The sequence below is a fragment of the Aphis gossypii genome, chromosome 1 (assembly GCF_020184175.1).
Source record: "Aphis gossypii isolate Hap1 chromosome 1, ASM2018417v2, whole genome shotgun sequence".
NCBI classification, from domain to species: Eukaryota; Metazoa; Arthropoda; class Insecta; order Hemiptera; family Aphididae; genus Aphis; species Aphis gossypii.
This window is the reverse complement of record NC_065530.1, coordinates 55,149,354-55,169,882: the sequence shown is the minus strand read 5'-3', so window position 1 is coordinate 55,169,882 and position 20,529 is coordinate 55,149,354. Positions and strand designations below refer to the sequence as shown.

At 23.1% G+C, this 20,529-nt stretch overlaps 1 protein-coding gene across 10 annotated transcripts in view; it reads left to right on the top strand.

The window, feature by feature from the left end:
* LOC114125241 (endoribonuclease Dicer) overlaps positions 1-20,529 on the top strand; it is a 28,433-nt gene that overhangs the window by 5,395 nt on the left and 2,509 nt on the right. For 3 of the 10 annotated variants that reach the window (XM_027988803.2, XM_027988805.2, XM_027988802.2), the window contains exons 6-29: positions 1,647-1,819; positions 1,882-2,104; positions 2,158-2,490; positions 2,567-2,694; positions 2,803-3,040; positions 3,113-3,225; positions 3,397-3,529; positions 3,598-3,831; positions 3,895-4,068; positions 8,867-9,080; positions 9,167-9,324; positions 10,211-10,392; positions 10,455-10,666; positions 10,736-10,983; positions 11,073-11,108; positions 13,380-13,433; positions 14,611-14,742; positions 16,785-16,928; positions 17,995-18,207; positions 18,265-18,406; positions 18,557-18,765; positions 18,826-19,099; positions 19,692-19,912; positions 19,983-20,151. In XM_027988803.2, coding sequence (XP_027844604.1) covers positions 1,647-1,819; positions 1,882-2,104; positions 2,158-2,490; positions 2,567-2,694; positions 2,803-3,040; positions 3,113-3,225; positions 3,397-3,529; positions 3,598-3,831; positions 3,895-4,068; positions 8,867-9,080; positions 9,167-9,324; positions 10,211-10,392; positions 10,455-10,666; positions 10,736-10,983; positions 11,073-11,108; positions 13,380-13,433; positions 14,611-14,742; positions 16,785-16,928; positions 17,995-18,207; positions 18,265-18,406; positions 18,557-18,765; positions 18,826-19,099; positions 19,692-19,912; positions 19,983-20,151 — 4,357 coding nt within the window. The remainder of the gene's footprint in view (positions 1-1,646; positions 1,820-1,881; positions 2,105-2,157; positions 2,491-2,566; positions 2,695-2,802; positions 3,041-3,112; positions 3,226-3,396; positions 3,530-3,597; positions 3,832-3,894; positions 4,069-8,866; positions 9,081-9,166; positions 9,325-10,210; positions 10,393-10,454; positions 10,667-10,735; positions 10,984-11,072; positions 11,109-13,379; positions 13,434-14,610; positions 14,743-16,784; positions 16,929-17,994; positions 18,208-18,264; positions 18,407-18,556; positions 18,766-18,825; positions 19,100-19,691; positions 19,913-19,982; positions 20,152-20,529) is intronic. The other 7 variants (XM_050197895.1, XM_027988806.2, XM_027988807.2 and 4 more) reach the window with 7 other exon arrangements.

The window sequence follows — 20,529 nt, the reverse complement described above, 5'->3', positions numbered from 1 at the left end:
AAGTAAAAAGTTCTTAAAAAATGTATTAATTAATAAAATATTTTTAAAAGTGTATTATTTGATTACTAATTAGTAATTATGTTTTATTCTTTTAATTAAATTTATAATTTAGTAAATTATCTTATTGTTACATATAAAAATTAGTATAAATTTAAAACAAATCAGGAGAGTAAGTTACTTCTGCAAGTTCTAAAACATGTTAAAATATTTTCTGTTTAACATTTTTTCTAATGAAATTAAAATATAATTTTAATTTTAACCTTTTTAAATTATATATTTATAAAAAAAATGCAAACTGAATTATATTACAATAATTAATATGAATTTAATTTATGTAATATTTTATTATAGTTTTAATCTACGAGTAAAAAGAAGTCAATTTTTAAACTTATCAATTACATTCTCATAATTTATCTGTGATACTAGTTGTTTTACAACAAAGACTCTCAAATTTTTTTTTACATGGAACTCTTAATATGCTAAAAAAAATTTACAAGCCTTAAAAACTTGAAATATCAATTTTGCTACTCAAACAATTATGGATCAATAAATTGAAAATATATAAACTTAATACAATATAAATGTAACTTGTAACAATTTAACAAATTAGTAATATGTGTACTTAATTCAGATGTGGCCGTGGAGTTCCTAGATTCGTCTCGCAGAGCCCTAGGGCTCCGCAGAGCACAGTTTGAGAATCGCTCTTTTACAATATTAATATTGTTGAGAACCCTTAGAATATCACTTTAGATTATCAAGCACATATCTTAGCAATATTCTAGCGTAACCAATATTTCATTTCCTGTAAGTGACTGCTTCGCAAACAAAAGCAATGTAGAATAAACAATAGTCAGTCGTGTATAAGTAACCGATTCGTACAGTACTGTGTTTTTAAAATATTCATTATAAATAATTAAGTAATAAAAGATTTTAAAAGATATACAGATTTTTGTGTATGTGTTTGAATTACAACCAGAAGGACGAAAGTGAACAAACTCTTTCTATAAAAAAATATACTCTTCGGACTAAACTGATAGAGCATGTAACAATATCAATGCATTCAATCTATCTCGTTTCATGCAGCTTCTTAATTTTGTTTTTACCAAACTTAGTTTGGATAAAGCTCTTCATATGAGCAACTTGTGACAGTAATGGTAGTAAAAAGTTTCAACACTTACATTTTACATATTTTGTATATTTACAAAACGTTTACTTGTTAATAATTTTTTCAACTACTGATCAATTATTTTGTTTGATGAGCCTGTCTTAGTTTACTTTTTATTTCATGACTATTAATACTTTTGTGAAAGAAATTTTGTATCAAATTCTTCAGCTTTTAGTTCAGTTAAACAATCAATTATTGCACTAATAGTATTTAATGTATCCTAGTTAAATTTGGTTTTCAAGACCGTTATACAAATCATCTAGTACAGTAATAAAAACACATAATTTAATTTTAGGTTTATTATCTGTTGTAGTTGTGTTTTCATATCATCAATTTTTATAAAAACATTCCTATTTTTCCTGATGGTGCCATTGGCATAGTCGGCAATTACCCCTGCACATGCCTATGGTCAAAACACTGATTCTATTTATAATACACAACAAAAATAATTAAATTAAAATATATTTATTATTTAAAACAGATAATGCAAGTACTTCACGATTCCAATTTAAACATTGATGAACGTCCTCATATTCTTGGACTAACTGCTACTTTGATTAACTCAAATACCAAAAATGTCAAAGATGAATTAACCAAATTGCAAAATACATTTAACGCTACTATAAAGACTAAATATGATGAAAATATTCAAATGTAATTATTGAAAACAAAGCTATTAATAATATGATACTAATAATTATTAACAATAATAACAGTTTTTCAGCACGTCCAGAAGAATTTATAAGTTTATATGATGAGTTTATTTTGGATGATGAAATGGTAGCTGTTACTCAAAGAATATCAAAAATTGTTGATCATCTGAAAAAATTTCAGGCTCCTGCCAAAATTGAACCAATTAAAGAAAATAATGAAGTTTATTATTTGGAAAATCAAAAACAGTCTTCGAAGAATTTCGCTAATTATTTTCTTGATATAGAGGTGAATTTTTAAAGTTTTTTTTCATAGAGATGATGAACAAAGTTGTTTTTTAGGTAAATCTATCTGATGGAGGACCATATATTGCATTTTTGGCAACTTGGCATTTTTTAGTTGAAATTGAAAAAAAAAGAAAAATATGTACTGATTTGAAAAATCACACTATTATGTCTATGGTATTATCAGAAGTTACTATAATTCGAAAATTGGTGTTTGACTATATGAATAAACACTCATCTATTAACAACGGTCATACAACTACATTAAATAATGTATCTCCAAAACTGAAAAAATTAATGGAAATTTTATCTACTATAAAAGCCACTGATACTTGTTTAGTATTTGTTGATCGCCGAACAACTGCTAAAATTTTATACCATTATATCAAGGTATATTAGAACAAAATATAATAATATACTAATAATTCTAATAATTAATCCATTGATTTTTTGATTCATGTAATAGGATTTTATCCAGGAATATAATCAAGAAAATATTGTATGCGAGTTTATAGTTGGCGCAAGAGGAATAATAAGTCCTGATAGCAAAGAAATGGTGTATAAAAAACAACAAAATAATGATATTATTAAGAGGTATTTTATAATTAATATATTACTCTACACTTATATATATATATTACAAAATATTATCTTACCTAAACTGTATAATCATTCATAAATTTTTAATTAATTTTTGTTTAGATTTAATGATAACATAATTAATGTTCTTATAACATCAGAAGTACTAGAAGAAGGTGTTGATATTCAAACTTGCAATTATGTCATTAGATATGATTCTCCTAAAAATTTTCCTTCTTATGTACAATCTAAAGGAAGAGCTCGTTCTGCTGATAGTAAATTTATTATTATGGTGCCAAATCAGTTGAAATTTGAAAAAATTCAATCTGATTATAATAAAATGGAAGAAGAAATTGTAAAAGTATACTTAGTTTAAAATGTCCTACATGTCATTCATTATGGAAAGAAATAATATTTTACAATATTGTTTTAGATATTGGTAGACAATGATATTGATGATGAAAATAATGACGAAAATATGACAGAAGTTTTTAAAACTAAACATGCTATATTAACTCATGATGTTGCTATAAGTATTGTTAATAGGTATCTAATTTTAAAACATAAGTACTTTTTTAATATATTTTTTTACTCAAAAGTCAAATGTGATGCTGAAATGCTAAAAAAATACCTACAAATAGGCTTCTTATATTTTCTTAAAAATATATCAGATTGGTATTAATTTATTAATTTTTTTTTTTTTGGAATGATTTATAGGTACTGTTTTTCTTTACCTCAAGATAGATTCACAGATTTGAGTCCAGAATGGTATATTGCTCAGAATAATAATAAGTTTAAAAAGTACAAACTAAAACTGCCAATTAATAGTGTTATTAAAACTCCCATTGATGTAAAAGTTTATTATTTTTGTATAAAAATTTCTATAAATAATCATAGGTTTATTATAATTTTTTTCAGGGAATATTTTGTGCAAGTAAAAAAAATGCTAAAAAAAGTGCAGCATTTAATGCATGTATTGAATTGTATAAAGTTGGAGCATTAGATGAATACCTGTTACCTATAAGTATTAAAAATAATGCTGTATTTAATGATTTAAAATGGTTTCCACATTGGGATGAGAAAGATATTGAAGCAAGTAATTATAAACTAAAACCAGGAACTAATAAAATGAGAAGGATGGTGCATATTGAAGTATGTTACTGTATTATTAATTTTATAATATATGAAGTTAATACAATTATAAACATTACATAGAGTCCAACACACTTACATGGATCTTATCCACAAGTAACTAAACCATCATATTTACATATTCTTCGTTGTGTTCCTGATTATATCCAATTAAAAGAAGATAAATACGAAACATTTGATAAACTATTGAGGTCAAATGAGGAATTTGGAATTTTAACATCAAATAAATTACCAAAAGTAAGTTAACCCACAATTTATTTTTGTATTGTAATAAGTAAACTGAGTAGGAACTTCTAAATCAATTTAATTTATAGTTAAAATATTTTATAATACTTGACATTTATTTTTATATTTATGAATCTAATCCCCACAAAACATGTTTGAAATACATGACATTTTCAAAATATTTTGACATTTTGACTTTTTTGAGTTTTTATAGACAACTGAAATTTTCTATTTATCTAAAAATTTTTTTTTGAAGTGTCGATAAAAAAATGTTGGTTTTTCAAAAAAACTTAAAAATTGAATACAAAGTTTCTTATAAGTCGTTCTTATTGTAGTTAAAAAAAAAATAGAAATTGTTTGTCACGATTTGATTTTATAAGCATTCAAAGTTCAAATTATAAAATTCAACACTAAGTTTTCCTTCAAATAGCTATAGAGAAAAATCGAATTGTCATTATAGGAAAAATAAGTGTTTGAATTTTAAATTTTTACAAAATTGTGTTATGTTAACGATTTTAAATATTTGTTATTATTCAAAAAGTATAAGTCGTAGATACTTGAAAATTTCACCAGTTATTAAGATTTGCATTTTCTTTGCATAATTTAATTTTTTAAATATTTTGTATATTTTAATGCTATTTATATACATTTGAAATATTTGTTTTTGTTTAGTTTTATTCTTATAAGTATTGATAAAATATTTTTGGTTAGGTCAAAATACTTGAAAAATTTAATACATAGTTATCATGAGTTAGTTTTATAGTGATTTGAAAATTATTAGAATACATAGGCACAATTTTTTTTTTTATTAGCATTTGAAGTTCAAATATTGATAAACATTTGTTAAAATTATGAATTCCTACTTGTAAATTATTTTGTAGTTAAAAATTTTTTATCTTACGTTTAAAATCTTAACAAAATCCAAAATTCACTTGTAAAATAACAAATTACTATAAAATAATTTTAGGTATTTGTTATAATTGAAAATTGCTAGCTGTGAAACCTTAAAACATATACTAGTTGTTTAAATTGGAATTTTCTATTCAAGATTTCATTTTGGGGTTTTCAGTTCATTAAAAAAAAACCCATACTATACTACCCATTAAAAAATGTATCTCCATTCAGAATCGTTTTTCGTGTGCAATAATACTTATCATAGGATTCAAATTTAATAAATTGGTCATAGTGACCTACTATACTGCAGAGCATTATTGCATTAATCACTTGACAACTCTTTTTAATTCAATTTTTCAGTTTTTTTTTCTTTAAATGTTGATAAAATAATTTTTGCTGAGTCAAAATTGTTTAAAATTTGATTCAGATCCCACATTATCTATTCTTAAATTTGTAGACAATTACTAAAAATACACAGGCATATTTTTATTTTATATGCATTTGCAGTTAACATTCTTTAAACTAAGGTTTTAAAACGTCCAATAATTCAAATATTTCTTATAAGTATTTCATTCAGTTATCACTTTAACTAAAAAGTATTGAAAATATACAAGTATTAAATTCACAAATTATTTTCTAGAATATATATTAATCATATTTAGACGGAATTATATATTTTAACATTGAATTCAATAGGTATTAAAAATTTAAAAACATTATTCATAAGGACTTAAAACATATATGTCAACTATAAATTTTACTGTACTCAATGCTATTTTCAAAATAAATTGAATTTATAAGATATTAATTAATTATAATAAAAGCCTGTTCATTTTCAAAATTGTTTTTTGTAATCATTGATATATTATTATAGAACTCAAGGTTATATTATATTGCTGAAAATTGTATTTTTTGTCTGCTACCTATTGCTTTAACTTTTCATGTTTTACGAAATAATACTAAATTCACAAAAGTAAAATATGTTCCCCTAACTTATAAATTTTAGCATTTTTCTTAGAAAAATAAAATACATAATAATCCTAAAATACACTAGAGAATAATTAATGCAAAAATGTGAATACAAGCAAGTCTTAGGTTTTTCGCCGCTCTAGACAATATTAATTTATACCTCCCTATTCAAAAGTTAATTTTTTGGAGAGAAAAAGATTATATAAAATATAAACATTTGTTTTTTAACTGTAAGTCTGTGTTTTTATTTAAAAAACAATATTCTGATTGACTTCAGTTTTCTTTACAAAATATAAGAATTTAAAAATTATAAAATTAAACCAAATGTTCTAAAATAGTACAAGGCTGCATTTATTGTTATCGACGTTTTATTTGCATAGATATACAGCATTATAATTCCAGTACATCCACAGTAAACAAAATATTATTGTTATGTTATTAGATATATTTTTTTTGTGTTTGTTGAACAATAAACATACATTTCTATATACTAGATAGTTAAATAAGTAAATCAATTTGGTCTTTTGAAATTTGCCATCCCTAAATTAGTGCTACCCTAGGCTACTTATTTTACTATTGCATTGGGCCAGCTCTAAATACAAGTCTACAACATGTAATTTCATAATGGATCATATCAATTTACATTTTAATTATTACGCGAAACCTAAATAAATCTGAATTGAATTGGATCCATTTTGAAATTGCAATTTAAAAATAAATATTAATCTTTTACATTTTGTAATAAATATCATTAAATAAATAAATATATAAATATTCAATAATTATAAATTATTTAATTCTAATTTAATATATTCAATATTCATATTAATGACTCACTCAATACTTAATATACAGCAAAACTGTACTTTAGTTACTTACCTATCTTTTCTATAAGTGTTTAATGTTAAAATGTTAACAAAGTCTCAATAATTTATAGATATTTTTTGTAGTTAGAATTTAATAAAAAAAAAATTCTGTTTTGTAAACCAAGTACGATATAAACCCAAATATCGTCATCTCAGAATTTTATGAAATTATCCAAGACAAATGTTCATACTTTGCCAAAATGTACACTGATGCATCTAAATCTATGCTGGAATTAGCTTTTCAACAATCGAAAACAACATCAATCTCCTTTACAAGCTTTTGTCAGAAACTAGTATATTATTTTTAGTTGAAACCGAAGTTATTTTTAAAGCAATCATAATAGCCAAGTTGACCATCTCAAATCAGACATTCTCTTGAATGACTCATTCAATATTCTTCTAGTTTTTCAAATGAAAATATCCAAAACATCCAAAAAATATTAAAGTCAACCTCTAAAAAAATATTGAATTTATGTTGGTGCCATCACACATAAAAATGGCTGGCTGTTAATAGTAAATAATGAATAATTTCCTATCCTACAATTATTATCTTACTAACTAATGGCGCATACTATTATACAATCGTCTCTAAAATATGAAATACCTAAAATTATTGGGACTCTATTCCTTTCAATAATAAACTTAAGATAATTGAGAAAAAAATAGCTCTTTATTCATCATCTCAGTATACGAAAAGAAGTAATCATTATAAAAACTAGAAGTGTACATTCCTTCATCACTCACTCTTTTCTTATCAAAAAAAATCCTCCACGTATGTGTGATAAATGCCAAACTGACCTTTCCATCCAATACATAATTCAAGATTGCACAAAGTATAAAGACATACGAACCAAACTTTTATGCTATCTAACATAGCAGAAGCTTTCAATGAAAATAACACCATGAAAATCATTACATTTTTAATTAATAAAAAATTATTTTTTACATTGTATAAATATTATACCCTTATCTTTAAAAACCACTATAAATAGTTTTTTTTTTTTAATTTTTATATACTTATTTATATCTTAAATACTTTAGGTCAAAGATTCCCAAATTTTTCACGCTAAAATCCATTTAAATAAATATTTAAATTTAAATATTTATGTACCTATAATATAGTGCCTATTGGAATGGTATCAACATTGATAACAAATGGACTCAAATTTCTAGTATATTGTGTAATCAATGGTATTAAATATAGTATTAATGTATCACATACTTGCTTTTATTGTATGTATACATACAAAATATATCTTCTTTTTTATATAAATATATTATATTAATCTAATATTATAGAGAAATTTATAAATATTTTAAAATTTAACATTTTAACATTTAAACATTTTTGGGTTGTGACCTACAGTATGGAACCTCTGCTCTAGTCCAATAATCTATGATGTTGAATCCTTTATTTAATAATAATAAAAATATAATAAATGTAATGTTATCAACAAAAATTAAAACGACCAACTGTAATACTAATAGGAAAATAAATTTTCTTAAGAAAATTAGTATCATGAAATATACTGTGATACTAAAGTTGATAGACCGTCTCTGGTTAGAATTGTTTTTTGTATGCAATTGTATCATTAAATTCAAATCTACATAGCATATGTATTTTACTGATCTACTCTAAATCTTTTGTATAGTAGAGGCAAAGAGCGTTACTCACTTGCCCACCTTTTTAATTAAATATATTTACTCTACAGTTATTTTCCATTAAAAAAATGTTGATGTTATATTATAATATTCTGTATTTATTTAATTATTTAAATCTTCATTCTAATATATATATTTAAGAAATTAAATATACTTCTCATTAAAATACTACTTTAATTTTTTGTACAAATAATCTACATTATACTGGTTATTGCTCACCAATATATTATATTATCTACTAAAATTAAATAAATATGTTATACTTAATAGGTATTCTTAAAAAATTCATTAATAATAATTTTACTAATTCTCATTTTTTTCTGTCTAAAATCCAAAATACATAAAAATTAAATTGCCAATATTCATTATTATTTTAACTAATTTTATCAATAATTAGTGTTCTTTATTTCTTTACACAGGTATCAAATTTTCCTATATTTTTACCTTTTGGTAATGTTAATGTTAGCATAATAGTAAATGTAGAAATAATGCATCTTGACCATACAAGTCATAAGAAACTAGAAGATTTTCATAACAAATTATTTCTGGATGTTTTGGGCGTAAAAGATTTTATTGTAAGAAGCTATGATAATGGAGATAATTCATATTTAGTAGTTCCTATTTCTTCTACAGGTTTGAAATTTAATATAATATACATATATTACATATATTATTATTTTAATTATAAAACAAAATGTTTTAATATTTTTATATTTTAGATAATAAATGTAATGTGGATTGGAATGTTATCAATATAAACAAATTTGTAGAAACAGAAGAACCTACTATGGAACAAAGAAAAACTAAATTTTATGAAGAATATCTTAAAATTCCTAATGTAATTTCACCATGGTACAGAAACATAGTACCAATACAAGTAATTATATCTTTACTTTTAGTTTTAAACCATATTAAATGGTAAAATTAATAAGTTTTTAAAAAAAGAAATCCAAAATGTTGAGAAGGTACTAAACAAGATTTATTTTCATTATGAGGAGAGGAAGTGAAAATAAATTGTTGGATTACTCAGGGTATCAGATTAGCTATTTTTAATGTATGTCTATTAAAAAAAATATATCTGTATATAATGTCTAATCAAAAAATCTTGAAACTATAAAATTATTGCGTGACCTGAGAATGATTTAAAAAAGAATATTATTCAACTTAAAATAAACAATGTTTTTACAAATACAAATTTGAAATTTGCAGAATTAAATAAATATAAAAGAATAATTTATTAAAAATCATTGGTATAACTTTTTTTTGGCTTTTTACCTATTATAGCTCTACATTATTTCAAACCCATTACTAAATCAAAATATTATAGGCAAATCAATCTTAATATCAGTGAATAAGTATAATAATAGTATATTATAACAGTTATAAGTGTAATAATTTATTTTATAATGTTTAACTTTTAACTTATATATATAAATAATATTTCCAGAATCATTGTTTCATCATCGCTTAGGCAGAACTGCTAAAGCTATGAGTATGGTAAAAATAGAAAACATTTCTTGGTCAATTTTTTTTTTTTAAGTAGCATATATGTTATTATATATTTTGTATTAATCATTATAATTGTATTCAGTGTTAAGATAGAATAAATGTACTGGTTTTATTTAATATGTCGTAGACAATGTCATACAAGATTAGCTAGTATCAAATAAAACCCATCTAAAACCTATTTTTATTACTTAGATGAATTACGATTTTCAACATTATTGATAATACTTATTGGTTTTTATATTTGTAATATTTAGAGATATATTGTTACTGATGTTTACTTGGATATGACACCTGAAAGTTCTTTTCCAACTTCTGAATATGATACATATGAAACATACTTTAGTGACAAGTATAGCATTAATGTTACTCATAAAGATCAACCTATGATAAAAGTAAAATCATTGGGTGTATCAAAACTTAATTATTTGATTCCCAGGTAGTACTATTTTAATAAAGAATTTATTACAAATAATTAATAATATTGGTATTTGTTTTTAGATTTATTATTGGAAAACCTGATAAACGAAGTGAATACATAGAAATACTTATACCAGAATTTTGTACTTGGCATAAATTTCCATCAGTTTATTGGTTGAAAGCTTTAATGCTGCCTACTATATTATATCGATTAGATAAATTACTATTGGCTGAAGATCTTCTTGTAAAAATTAATTCTATGTGTAACATTGAAGTAAAAGACGATATAAACAGTAAGTTAAATTGTTAAGTTAAAAATGTATTAATTAGTTTATTTAATTTTAATTATTTTTTTTTGTTAGCAGAAGATGCTGTAAAGATTGATGATTTCAGTGGTTTTCACGAAGACAAAAAGAAAAATATTATATTGCCAATTAGTGAAACATTAAAATACTTAGAAAACTCTCATGACAATAATATGGCGAATGAATGGAATTCAAAGAGTTTACCTATTGATATTGAAAGGCAAAGAAATACAACAATGTTGGATCTTCTAAGTTATCATACATTTATGTATGCTATAAATAAATCCAAGAATAACGATAATAATGTGAGTAAAAATACAAAACTATTCTACTTAGTACTTATAAATCTATTTGTATATTTATTGTTTATTTACAAAATGAATGTTTATTTTAGGATGATCAAAAAACAGATTCATCTAGTTTAAATGAGGTCAGTAATTTAATTACTTATTACTTATTAGTATTTCAATATATATTTATATTTTTTCTTTGAGTTTAATATGTTATCAGCAGTGGCGAATGCTGACTCTGGAGTATGGGCATGCAATGCATGCTCATTCATAAATTCATAATAATGCATTAGGTATAATTTATAGTTCTATTTGATTTATAATTAATAAATAATATGCAAATTTTTATTTATTTATAAATTTATAAAAATTAATACAATTGCCACATACTCGTACACGTAAATTATATACATCATTGGCAAAGTACAACACACTGAGCATGCCTTGGGTATATAGTACCTTGGCTGATGATGGCGTGAGTCTCAGAATAAACAATATTTCACGGAATAACAAGCATTACATAGCTTGAGCACACAGATATCGCATGCTTTGTTAATAAATGTTGTGATAAAAATACAGACAAACAAGTATAACAGATTTTGAAGTTTAACAGATCTGTTTAGATGAAATTTTTGTTATATACTATGATATTTTTAAATACATAATATATTATTGATGTCAAAATAATTTTGTATTTATACTAATTATGTTTGTATTCTTAAGCATGCAGCGCATATTGAGCATGCCCAAAGAATTCGCTTCTGGTTATCAGATAATTTCAGGCTCAAATTAACTGTTTTAACTAGTGATGGGTCGAACCCTAATTTTTTAAATTGATTTGAACATGAAATTATTTTTTCTATCCTAAACCGAACCTAAAATCATTTTAAGTTAAACTTGAACTCGACCTCAACATTTATTATAATATACATTGTACCTACAAATTAAATCAACCATAATATTATTAATTACTATTATATTTTTAAGTTTTTGTATCACTTATTTTATTTTCTACATCTTAACTTTTATGTCTATGTCACTGTATTTACAATAAATTTAGATAATTCCTAATTTTTTTTATGTAGGTATACATTAAATAATAATAATTCACAAAAAATTTCAAGTTTGATTTTTTAATAGAAAATATTTTTTTTGCTTGATAGTTCGGTTCAAATTTTTTTCATATTGAATTTGAATTTTAAACTGAAGCGAACATCAAGGGTTTGGTTTTATTTGGTTTGAGATTCAAAGAGTTTTACCCATCACTAGTTTTAACATATCTAACTAGATAAGCGTATTTTATAATGCTGCCCTTCTTATTAGAATTAGTTATTATAGTTTTATTATGTGTTAATAGCATACATAATAATAATTAATTACTAACATAACATTTATTATATGTTAATAATTTTAAATGCCACCCTAAATATTTTTCCTATATTAACTAATTTTATTTATAAAAATATTTCAATAATAAGGTTTTGTTTAATTATTTAAACTTAAGCAGAGTTTAGAAATTTTTGCTGATCATACCTGTAGGTTTACTTTCCATTTCACAAGCGCATAACATGGCGAATTGTACCTTTAGAATAATTTGTTCAACTATGTTGTCCCTGCCATGATATCCATGATATCCTGCTATAGTATCCAACTGTGGAGCAATCAAATCTATATACTTCAAAGCATTTCAGTCGATAAATTTAAAGCTCAATCTTTTTTTTTATCATGTCATTATGCTGTGTAATTTTATTATCAAATTTTGCTTATTGTATCATTGAATACAAATTGTAAATATTTTTTGAAAAAAAAAAAAAACTATGTTGTATTCAATATTAGAGTGAATAAATCTATTACCAACTTTAAAAATAAGAATATTATTACCTAGAGCTACTAGTTAGAATTTTTTTTTAATATATTCATTTTTATTTTAAAATTAAATTTTTAAAAATCTTAAAATTTAGATAATATTCTAGATTTTGTAGATAATATTATTTTTACGTTTAAATATTGTAATAAATTAATTTACTCTAAAATTAAAAACATTAGAGTTATATATAGATTATTCTGATTGTAAAATGTTCCATGTTGGGTATTGTATGACATAATACAAGTAGGTTTTATCTTTAACATTTGACAACCACTTAATAAAACAAGCACTTGGAAATTATATGTTCTATAAAAGTTTAAAACATGATTTATCAAGATTCATAATTTGTGGCTCATATTATTTATTAATTAAATTTTTCCCAATTTATTACTTACCATTTTTTTAATTATATATTATATTATTTATTTATATAGTATCATTTTTTTAGCTGTAAAATTAGTTTTTACGAAAATTATTTTTTATAACCAATTATGTATGCATAGATATTATTATCTATAAGTTTTAAGGGTTACTTATATTTCAGTTAAACTCAAAATCAAAATTCAATTCACCAAATGGAAAATCAGATGATAGAACGGTATACTAATATTTGATACTTGATTGTTGTTATTTATTTGCTTTGCATGGCTTTTTTTAAATGTATTTTTTACTTAGATTTCAATAATTGCTAATATTAAAACACTTTAATTCAACATTTTTCTATATTAACATACAGATATTGAAATGGTTTAAGATCCTTAGGCTAATGTATACTATGTATACTTTAAAAAATATCAGAATTTATGTATCTTAAACTTTTTTCGTATAGGGAGCCAAGTACTTGGGTAGAAAGTGTTTAGGAACAAGTGTTTATGGTATTAGCATATAAATTCATAACTTACAAACTACATATCAATATCACTCACTTCTATCAAATAGAACTTTAACACGTTGACTGTCATTTGCCCGCTGGCAGTCATCTGTAACTTTTCTATGGTGCTACAATAACACATTGCGTTTATATTGTTTTTTTTCTTTTTTTATGCATAGTATATATAAATTTGGAAGACATTGAAAAATATGCCTAGCACACAACAAAAACCTATTCTATGACTTCCAGCAGTCTTATGGTAGTCAACGTGTTTGTAAATGATATTCAAATTTAAAATTTCAACTTAAATGATTTTTAACTTTTTCAAATAAAATTCCTTTTTAAAATAGAATTTTTAATCAACACATTTCCATGGTATATGTGTGGTATGCCACTGTATACTCTATGGTTTTGAGAATGTGCATAATGATCCCTTTAAAAAAGCATTTTAAAGCATTTTTAAAAATCCTTACTCAATATTAAATAAATTTATATTTTATACATTAAATGTATGTAAATGAATTCTATTTTCTATTAAACTTTCTGAAACTGATTGAATTTAAAGATTAATGTTAATATAATATAAAAATCCTTTTTAAAATTAAATGATTATTAATGAGTGATGTTTATCTTTGTTATTTAATGTTAAACTTATGTTTGTTCTGTTTGTTTAATATATTTTTATTTTTATACAATAAAGCATAAGTAGATTGAAGGTAGTATTTACTTGACATGACATTTTGACATTATCATAATGTTAGGATTTTATTTGGATTTCTTTGATTTTTTTTTGTCATTATTAACATAAGGTGGTCAGATGTAACCTTATTGTGAATATTAATGTATCTGAAAATTTATTTTTATACAGTATTCTCAGTATCTCGAAATTTGAATTGTATTTTAGGAGTGCAAAAAACGTAGATATGCATCATATGATAAGGAACATCTTGAAGAAATCAATAAATTTATGATACAATCAATACCAGAGCCAATTATTTTGAAAAAATTAGATGAACTCAACATCTATTATAACTTTGTAAGCATATTATGTTTTATATAACAATATAAATATAATATGTTATATTGTTATTTATGTTTTGAATTAAATTCATATTGTCTGTGCTTTGTATCATCATTTGTTTTATACTTTTAAATTCCGTGATATTTTGCAAAATTTTAAAAATCTTATTAACATTTTACAATGACTGGTCTATGTGTGTACTATATACTGTAATTTAATTTTTTTTCTGACCAAATTAGCATAATATATTATTTATTAAGAGGAATGCTACACCTGCATGTATTTTCTCCTTCAAACATTTGACATACTAAATTTATACTTAATAGAACCAATTGCATGTTGTTAGCATTAATATTAAAGTAAATTTACCTATTATAAAGATAAGACATTGTCTTATGCTTAAGCTTTGTTTTTTAGGCTTTTTTTAATATTTTAATTTTTAAGCAAGATGTAAGTATTGTAAATACATATTACATATTAAAAATGTTCATATCTAGCTTTAAAATTAAAATATCAAAAAAAAAAAAAAACACCAACAGAAATATCTTGCCTTTATAATAAGTCAGTCAATTCACTCTAATATTAAAGCTAGCAACACACAATTGGTTCTTTTTAACATAAATTTTCTATGTTGTATGCTATAAGTTTATAAATTAGTAGTATAAAAATCAACACTTAGGGGTGCAGCTTTCTCTTGATAAAAATAATAAGCTATATTCTTTTTTAATTAAGACTTAACTCAAGTGGCGGACTTTTTCACATGACAGCGTTAATGAGTCTGGACACTGAGTTTGTCTACACACTCCAAGTGTCTTACTCTTAGGAGTTGGGAGCATCACTTTATTATTCTAACAACTGTCAATTATTGATTTTAGTAAGATAAGCATGGTAAAACAATTTTTAAGCCAAAAAATTGTTAGTAACAAAAATCGATTTAGTTAATGAATTTAACCGAATCAAACAAAAATTGATTACTGCTTGAGGTTACTTTAATTTGAGACAGAAAAGATAGAATACTCAGATTTAGCTTCTCATCCAACTTTTCTTGGTTTAGTACAGATGAGTCAAAGTGATTTATTATTATTATAAGATCTTTATATATTATACAAGAACTCAAAGACAAAATTTGTTTACTTATAGTTTTTATAGAACATTGCTAAAATGTAAAGATAAGCACTAGGTAATTAATATTATAATTAATGATCAAAGCATTGTAATAAATGTAATAATAGTTATTATAGTACATATTAAAGTAATTAATAATTTAATAATTAAATTTATGTATAAACTAAAAATGATAAACATTTAAAAAAAAAATGCCCATCTGCCTACCATAGAAATTATTTATTATTATATTCAAGAAATCAGAAAAATATATTAAAATAATAACACTATCCACAACAATCAGGCGTTTAGAAAGAAATAAGTTGTTACGAAATAGTATAATATATAGTATAATAGTATATTAACTCTATTTATATATTTTACATATTATCGTATTTCTTAACGTTTTATTATTATTATTTTTTTTTAAATTCAAAATTTATTTTTCTTATTAATCATCATTATTAATAGTAAAATAATTGGTTATTACACTGATAAATTATTATTTTGTCAGTATAAATATTGTATACATTTTAAGTTAAGATAATTATTGTTTTAAAAACAAAATTTAATTAATATTAAATTTTAAATTTATATTTGAAGTATGATTTTTTGTAAAACTTACTTTAAAAAAAAAACCATGTATAAAATATATACATAACATATAAGTGTATAAATTCTTTATAAATATTACAAAGATTTAATAAGTTTAAATTTATGTTTTAGAAATTATATCTCTCATAAGTCATAAAATCAACATTGCATAAATTGGTAGACATTATAGGCTGTTACTATTAAATAACCTTAGAAGTGTATAACAATATTTTTCCTATGAAATATTGCCTTTTAAATGTTATCTAATGCTTTATAAATTAAAGTATTATGATTGATCTCAATAATTTATATATATTATTGAACAAGTGAATTAAATTAAATTAAATTAATTATTCTAGATGGAAATGAAAGATATACTAAAAAATGTGTTGACTGAGATGAACACATTAAATTTAACAAACAATACATCGCCTACATTGGGTCCATTATCCAAAGAAGTTTCAACAAAAAATATCGGGCCTAGACAAAGTGATATTTTAAAAGTAATTATTTTAGTAATAATGATATTTTAAGTAATAACAAACAAACAATATATTCATGAGGATTGGATACTTATGATTATTTTAAAGTGAATAAATGCAGTTTAATATAAAACTATGGTTATTATTAACTTTTTTATTCTAAACGTGTTTTATGACATTGAATTGTTTAAAAAATTAGAGCACTTTATTTAAAATTGTACGAAAATGCTGGATTTGAATTAATTTTTATAAAATATTTATAATATTATAATTTATATATATATGTAAAAAAAAAACTATTTATTATTTTTTTTCAATTAGTATATGTATTTTTATTCTGAATATTATAGAACAATCATATTTTGATCATCATTCTATATTTTTATGTTATACTTGTATAGTTTAATTTTTTTAAATTTGAAATTGCCACTTTAAAAAGAGAACTTTGCTATTCAACCTTCCTCAATACCTTCCAACTGGGTTTTTTATCATTTAATATATGATAAAAAAAATAGAAAAATTAAACACACTTAATGTAAAAAGAGTAAATATTTTTTTAAATCTTTTATATTCAGTAACTTAAAAAATTAAAACAATCATGAGTTCTGAACAGTATTTGTTCTAATTTTTATTTAGAACATGTTGACTGAAAAAATAGTATGGATAATTAATAACTTATATATTTATACATTCATATTCTCATTTCATAGCCACCACAGTAAATATTAAATTATTTGTTGCATTATTACATAATTGGTTTTTTTAAGTCTTATAAATAAATAATAAATTTGAAAATGTCCAGTATTTTTTTCTAATACATACATATATTTTATTATATATACATGAACAAAAATAACAAAAAACCACAAAAATAATATTTTCAAGGTTCATAGTTAATCAGTCTTTTCCGTTATCTTAAATCATGATACACCTTAAGATTTTAAAATCACTGGTTTTAGTTGTATTTAATTGAAGACTTGGTATAGAGTATAGTTTATTACAAACCAGATTTTTAACTTTTCCCTTTTATTTGATATTTTTATGGAAACTTGTTCATTTTGTACATTTTGTACATTTTTATGTTTAGGCAATAACACCACCATTTGCTAATGATATGTTTAACTATGAGCGCATGGAAACATACGGCGATAGTTTCCTAAAATTTGCTGTATCATTGGTATTATTTGATGCATTTCCATCAGATAATGAAGGAGTTCTTACTGAATTAAAGATGAAAATAGTTGGAAATCGAAATTTGTTCTATGTTGGCAGGAATTTAAATCTTGGATCTTATTTAACGGTATTTAAAGATTGAACGTTTGTAAAAAAAAAAAAATTAATTAAAATTAAAATTTAGGTAAATGTTTTTGACCCAAACATGGATTGGATACCTCCATGCTTTGGTGTTCCTCAAACATTAAAGGAAATCATTGAGAAGGGTGATCTTCAATCAGATGTACTTCATCAGATAAATATTCCTAAAGACAATCAAATTATTGGTAAAATATTAAAATATTAATTAATAATCAATTAATAAAGAGTTTGTTAATTATTGGAAAGTTTTTGCCTAATTAATTTTTAGTTTTAAGCATTTTCTTTATGTTTTATGAAACCTAATAATGTTACATTAACACTTATTTTAATTTTAGGTATATTATCAGATAACACTTGGAAAGAAATTGAAAAAGAAATTATAAAATTTAAGGAATTGTCTGATATAACAATGTCAGATAGCGATGGTGAAGAAGATATACCACAAGTCGGCCATTCACAATCTGATCTATTTATATACAAACAATCAGTTTCAGATAAAATGGTTGCTGACTGTGTAGAATCATTGATTGGTACATATGTATATGTAAGTATTTTTGATAATAATGTATTACATTTTTTTAACTACAATTTATTTTAATTTTAGAAACGTGGAGTTGAAGTAGGTTTTAAGGTTCTCCAAGGTCTGGGTATAATACCAAAACAATTCACTGATGCATTCAAATCTAAACCAATTGAAAATATCTACAATGATTTAAATTTTTCCAAAGTTTTGCCTGGATATGAATTACTTGAACGAAGAATTGGCTACTCATTTAAACATAAGCATCTATTAGCTCAAGCTTTAACCCATCCAACTTATCAATTTGGGTATACTGAATGTTATCAAAGACTTGAATTTCTTGGTGATGCTATACTTGGTTAGTTATTACTTGATAATACAAAACATTATAATATTATATATATAATTAGTAATTACTATTCAGTAACATTTCTTTGTCTTTCTAAATTTTGTTGATAGCTATGTATTATTTATTTATATGGCTAAGGAATATATTTTTCAATAAAATATCATTTGTTACTCATTACATTTACAATCTAAATTCATATTGAATAATATCGAAATGTCAAGTTTTTTTTTTCATAATTGACTCTTGTAAAACATGTTGTTTTACTTTGGAAGTATTATTAAAAATCATATTTTATAAATAAATATTAATTTATTTCAATATGAGTTAAAACACAGTTTTTCTATTATATATTGTAGTATACATATTATCATATTGATATTATAAGATATAACAAACAATTATTAATGATATGTATTTTACATAAATTGTACAAATATCAGAAATGGGTATGTGTAATATTCTATTTAGAATCATTTTTATTTTTTGCTTTCAAAATAAATTATAATATATGTATGTATATATTTCTCATTAGTTTTTAAAATCTAAAAGTTTCAACTATCAGTAAACTTCAATAATAGATTTAATTTGTATATTATTTTAGATTTCTTGATTACTACATATATAATACAACATTGCTATCAAAAAACTCCAGGTGAAATAACTGATATTAGATCTTCATTAGTAAACAACATAACATTTGCTTCATTGAGTGCAAGAATTGGACTGCATAGATTTATTTTAGCTAAGTCTGTGCAAATGACTGAAGCAATAGATCGTTTTTATGAACATCAACAGAAAAATAATCATAAAATTGGCCAAGAAGTAAAATTTAATTTAATTTTTTTAATATATTATAGTGTATATAGTTGAATAATTGATTATATAATTTTAGATTTTGTATCTCATAGAAGAAAGTGATTGTTATGCAGCTGAATCTGTTGATGTACCAAAAGTATTGGGAGACTTGTTTGAGTCACTAATCGCTGCAATTTATTTAGACTGTGGTAGAGATTTAAATTTTGTATGGACTTTTTGTTATAGATTTTTGGAAAATGAAATCAGTAAGCTAATAAATATTATTTAATAAGTTCTTTTAACAATACCTTTTTCTTTACACTTTAAGAGAACATTGCACTCGCATGTGTTGTCTCTGTTTTATACACCTACGACATAATACATTTTTGTTCACCAGTTTCAATAATGTGCTTTTAGTTTTGATATTAGAGCTAATTTTTTATTAGTATGACAAATATTAAGTATTTGAAAATGTTCATAATTCACTACAAAATTAAATATCGTTAAAACCCAATGATTGACCACAGATATTAGTCTTACCTAAAAGTTTGATAAAAGGTCAATTCACTCTAATATCAAAACTAAAAGCACACTATTGAAACTGGTAAATTAAAATTTCCTATGTTGTACGTGTGTAAGATGGA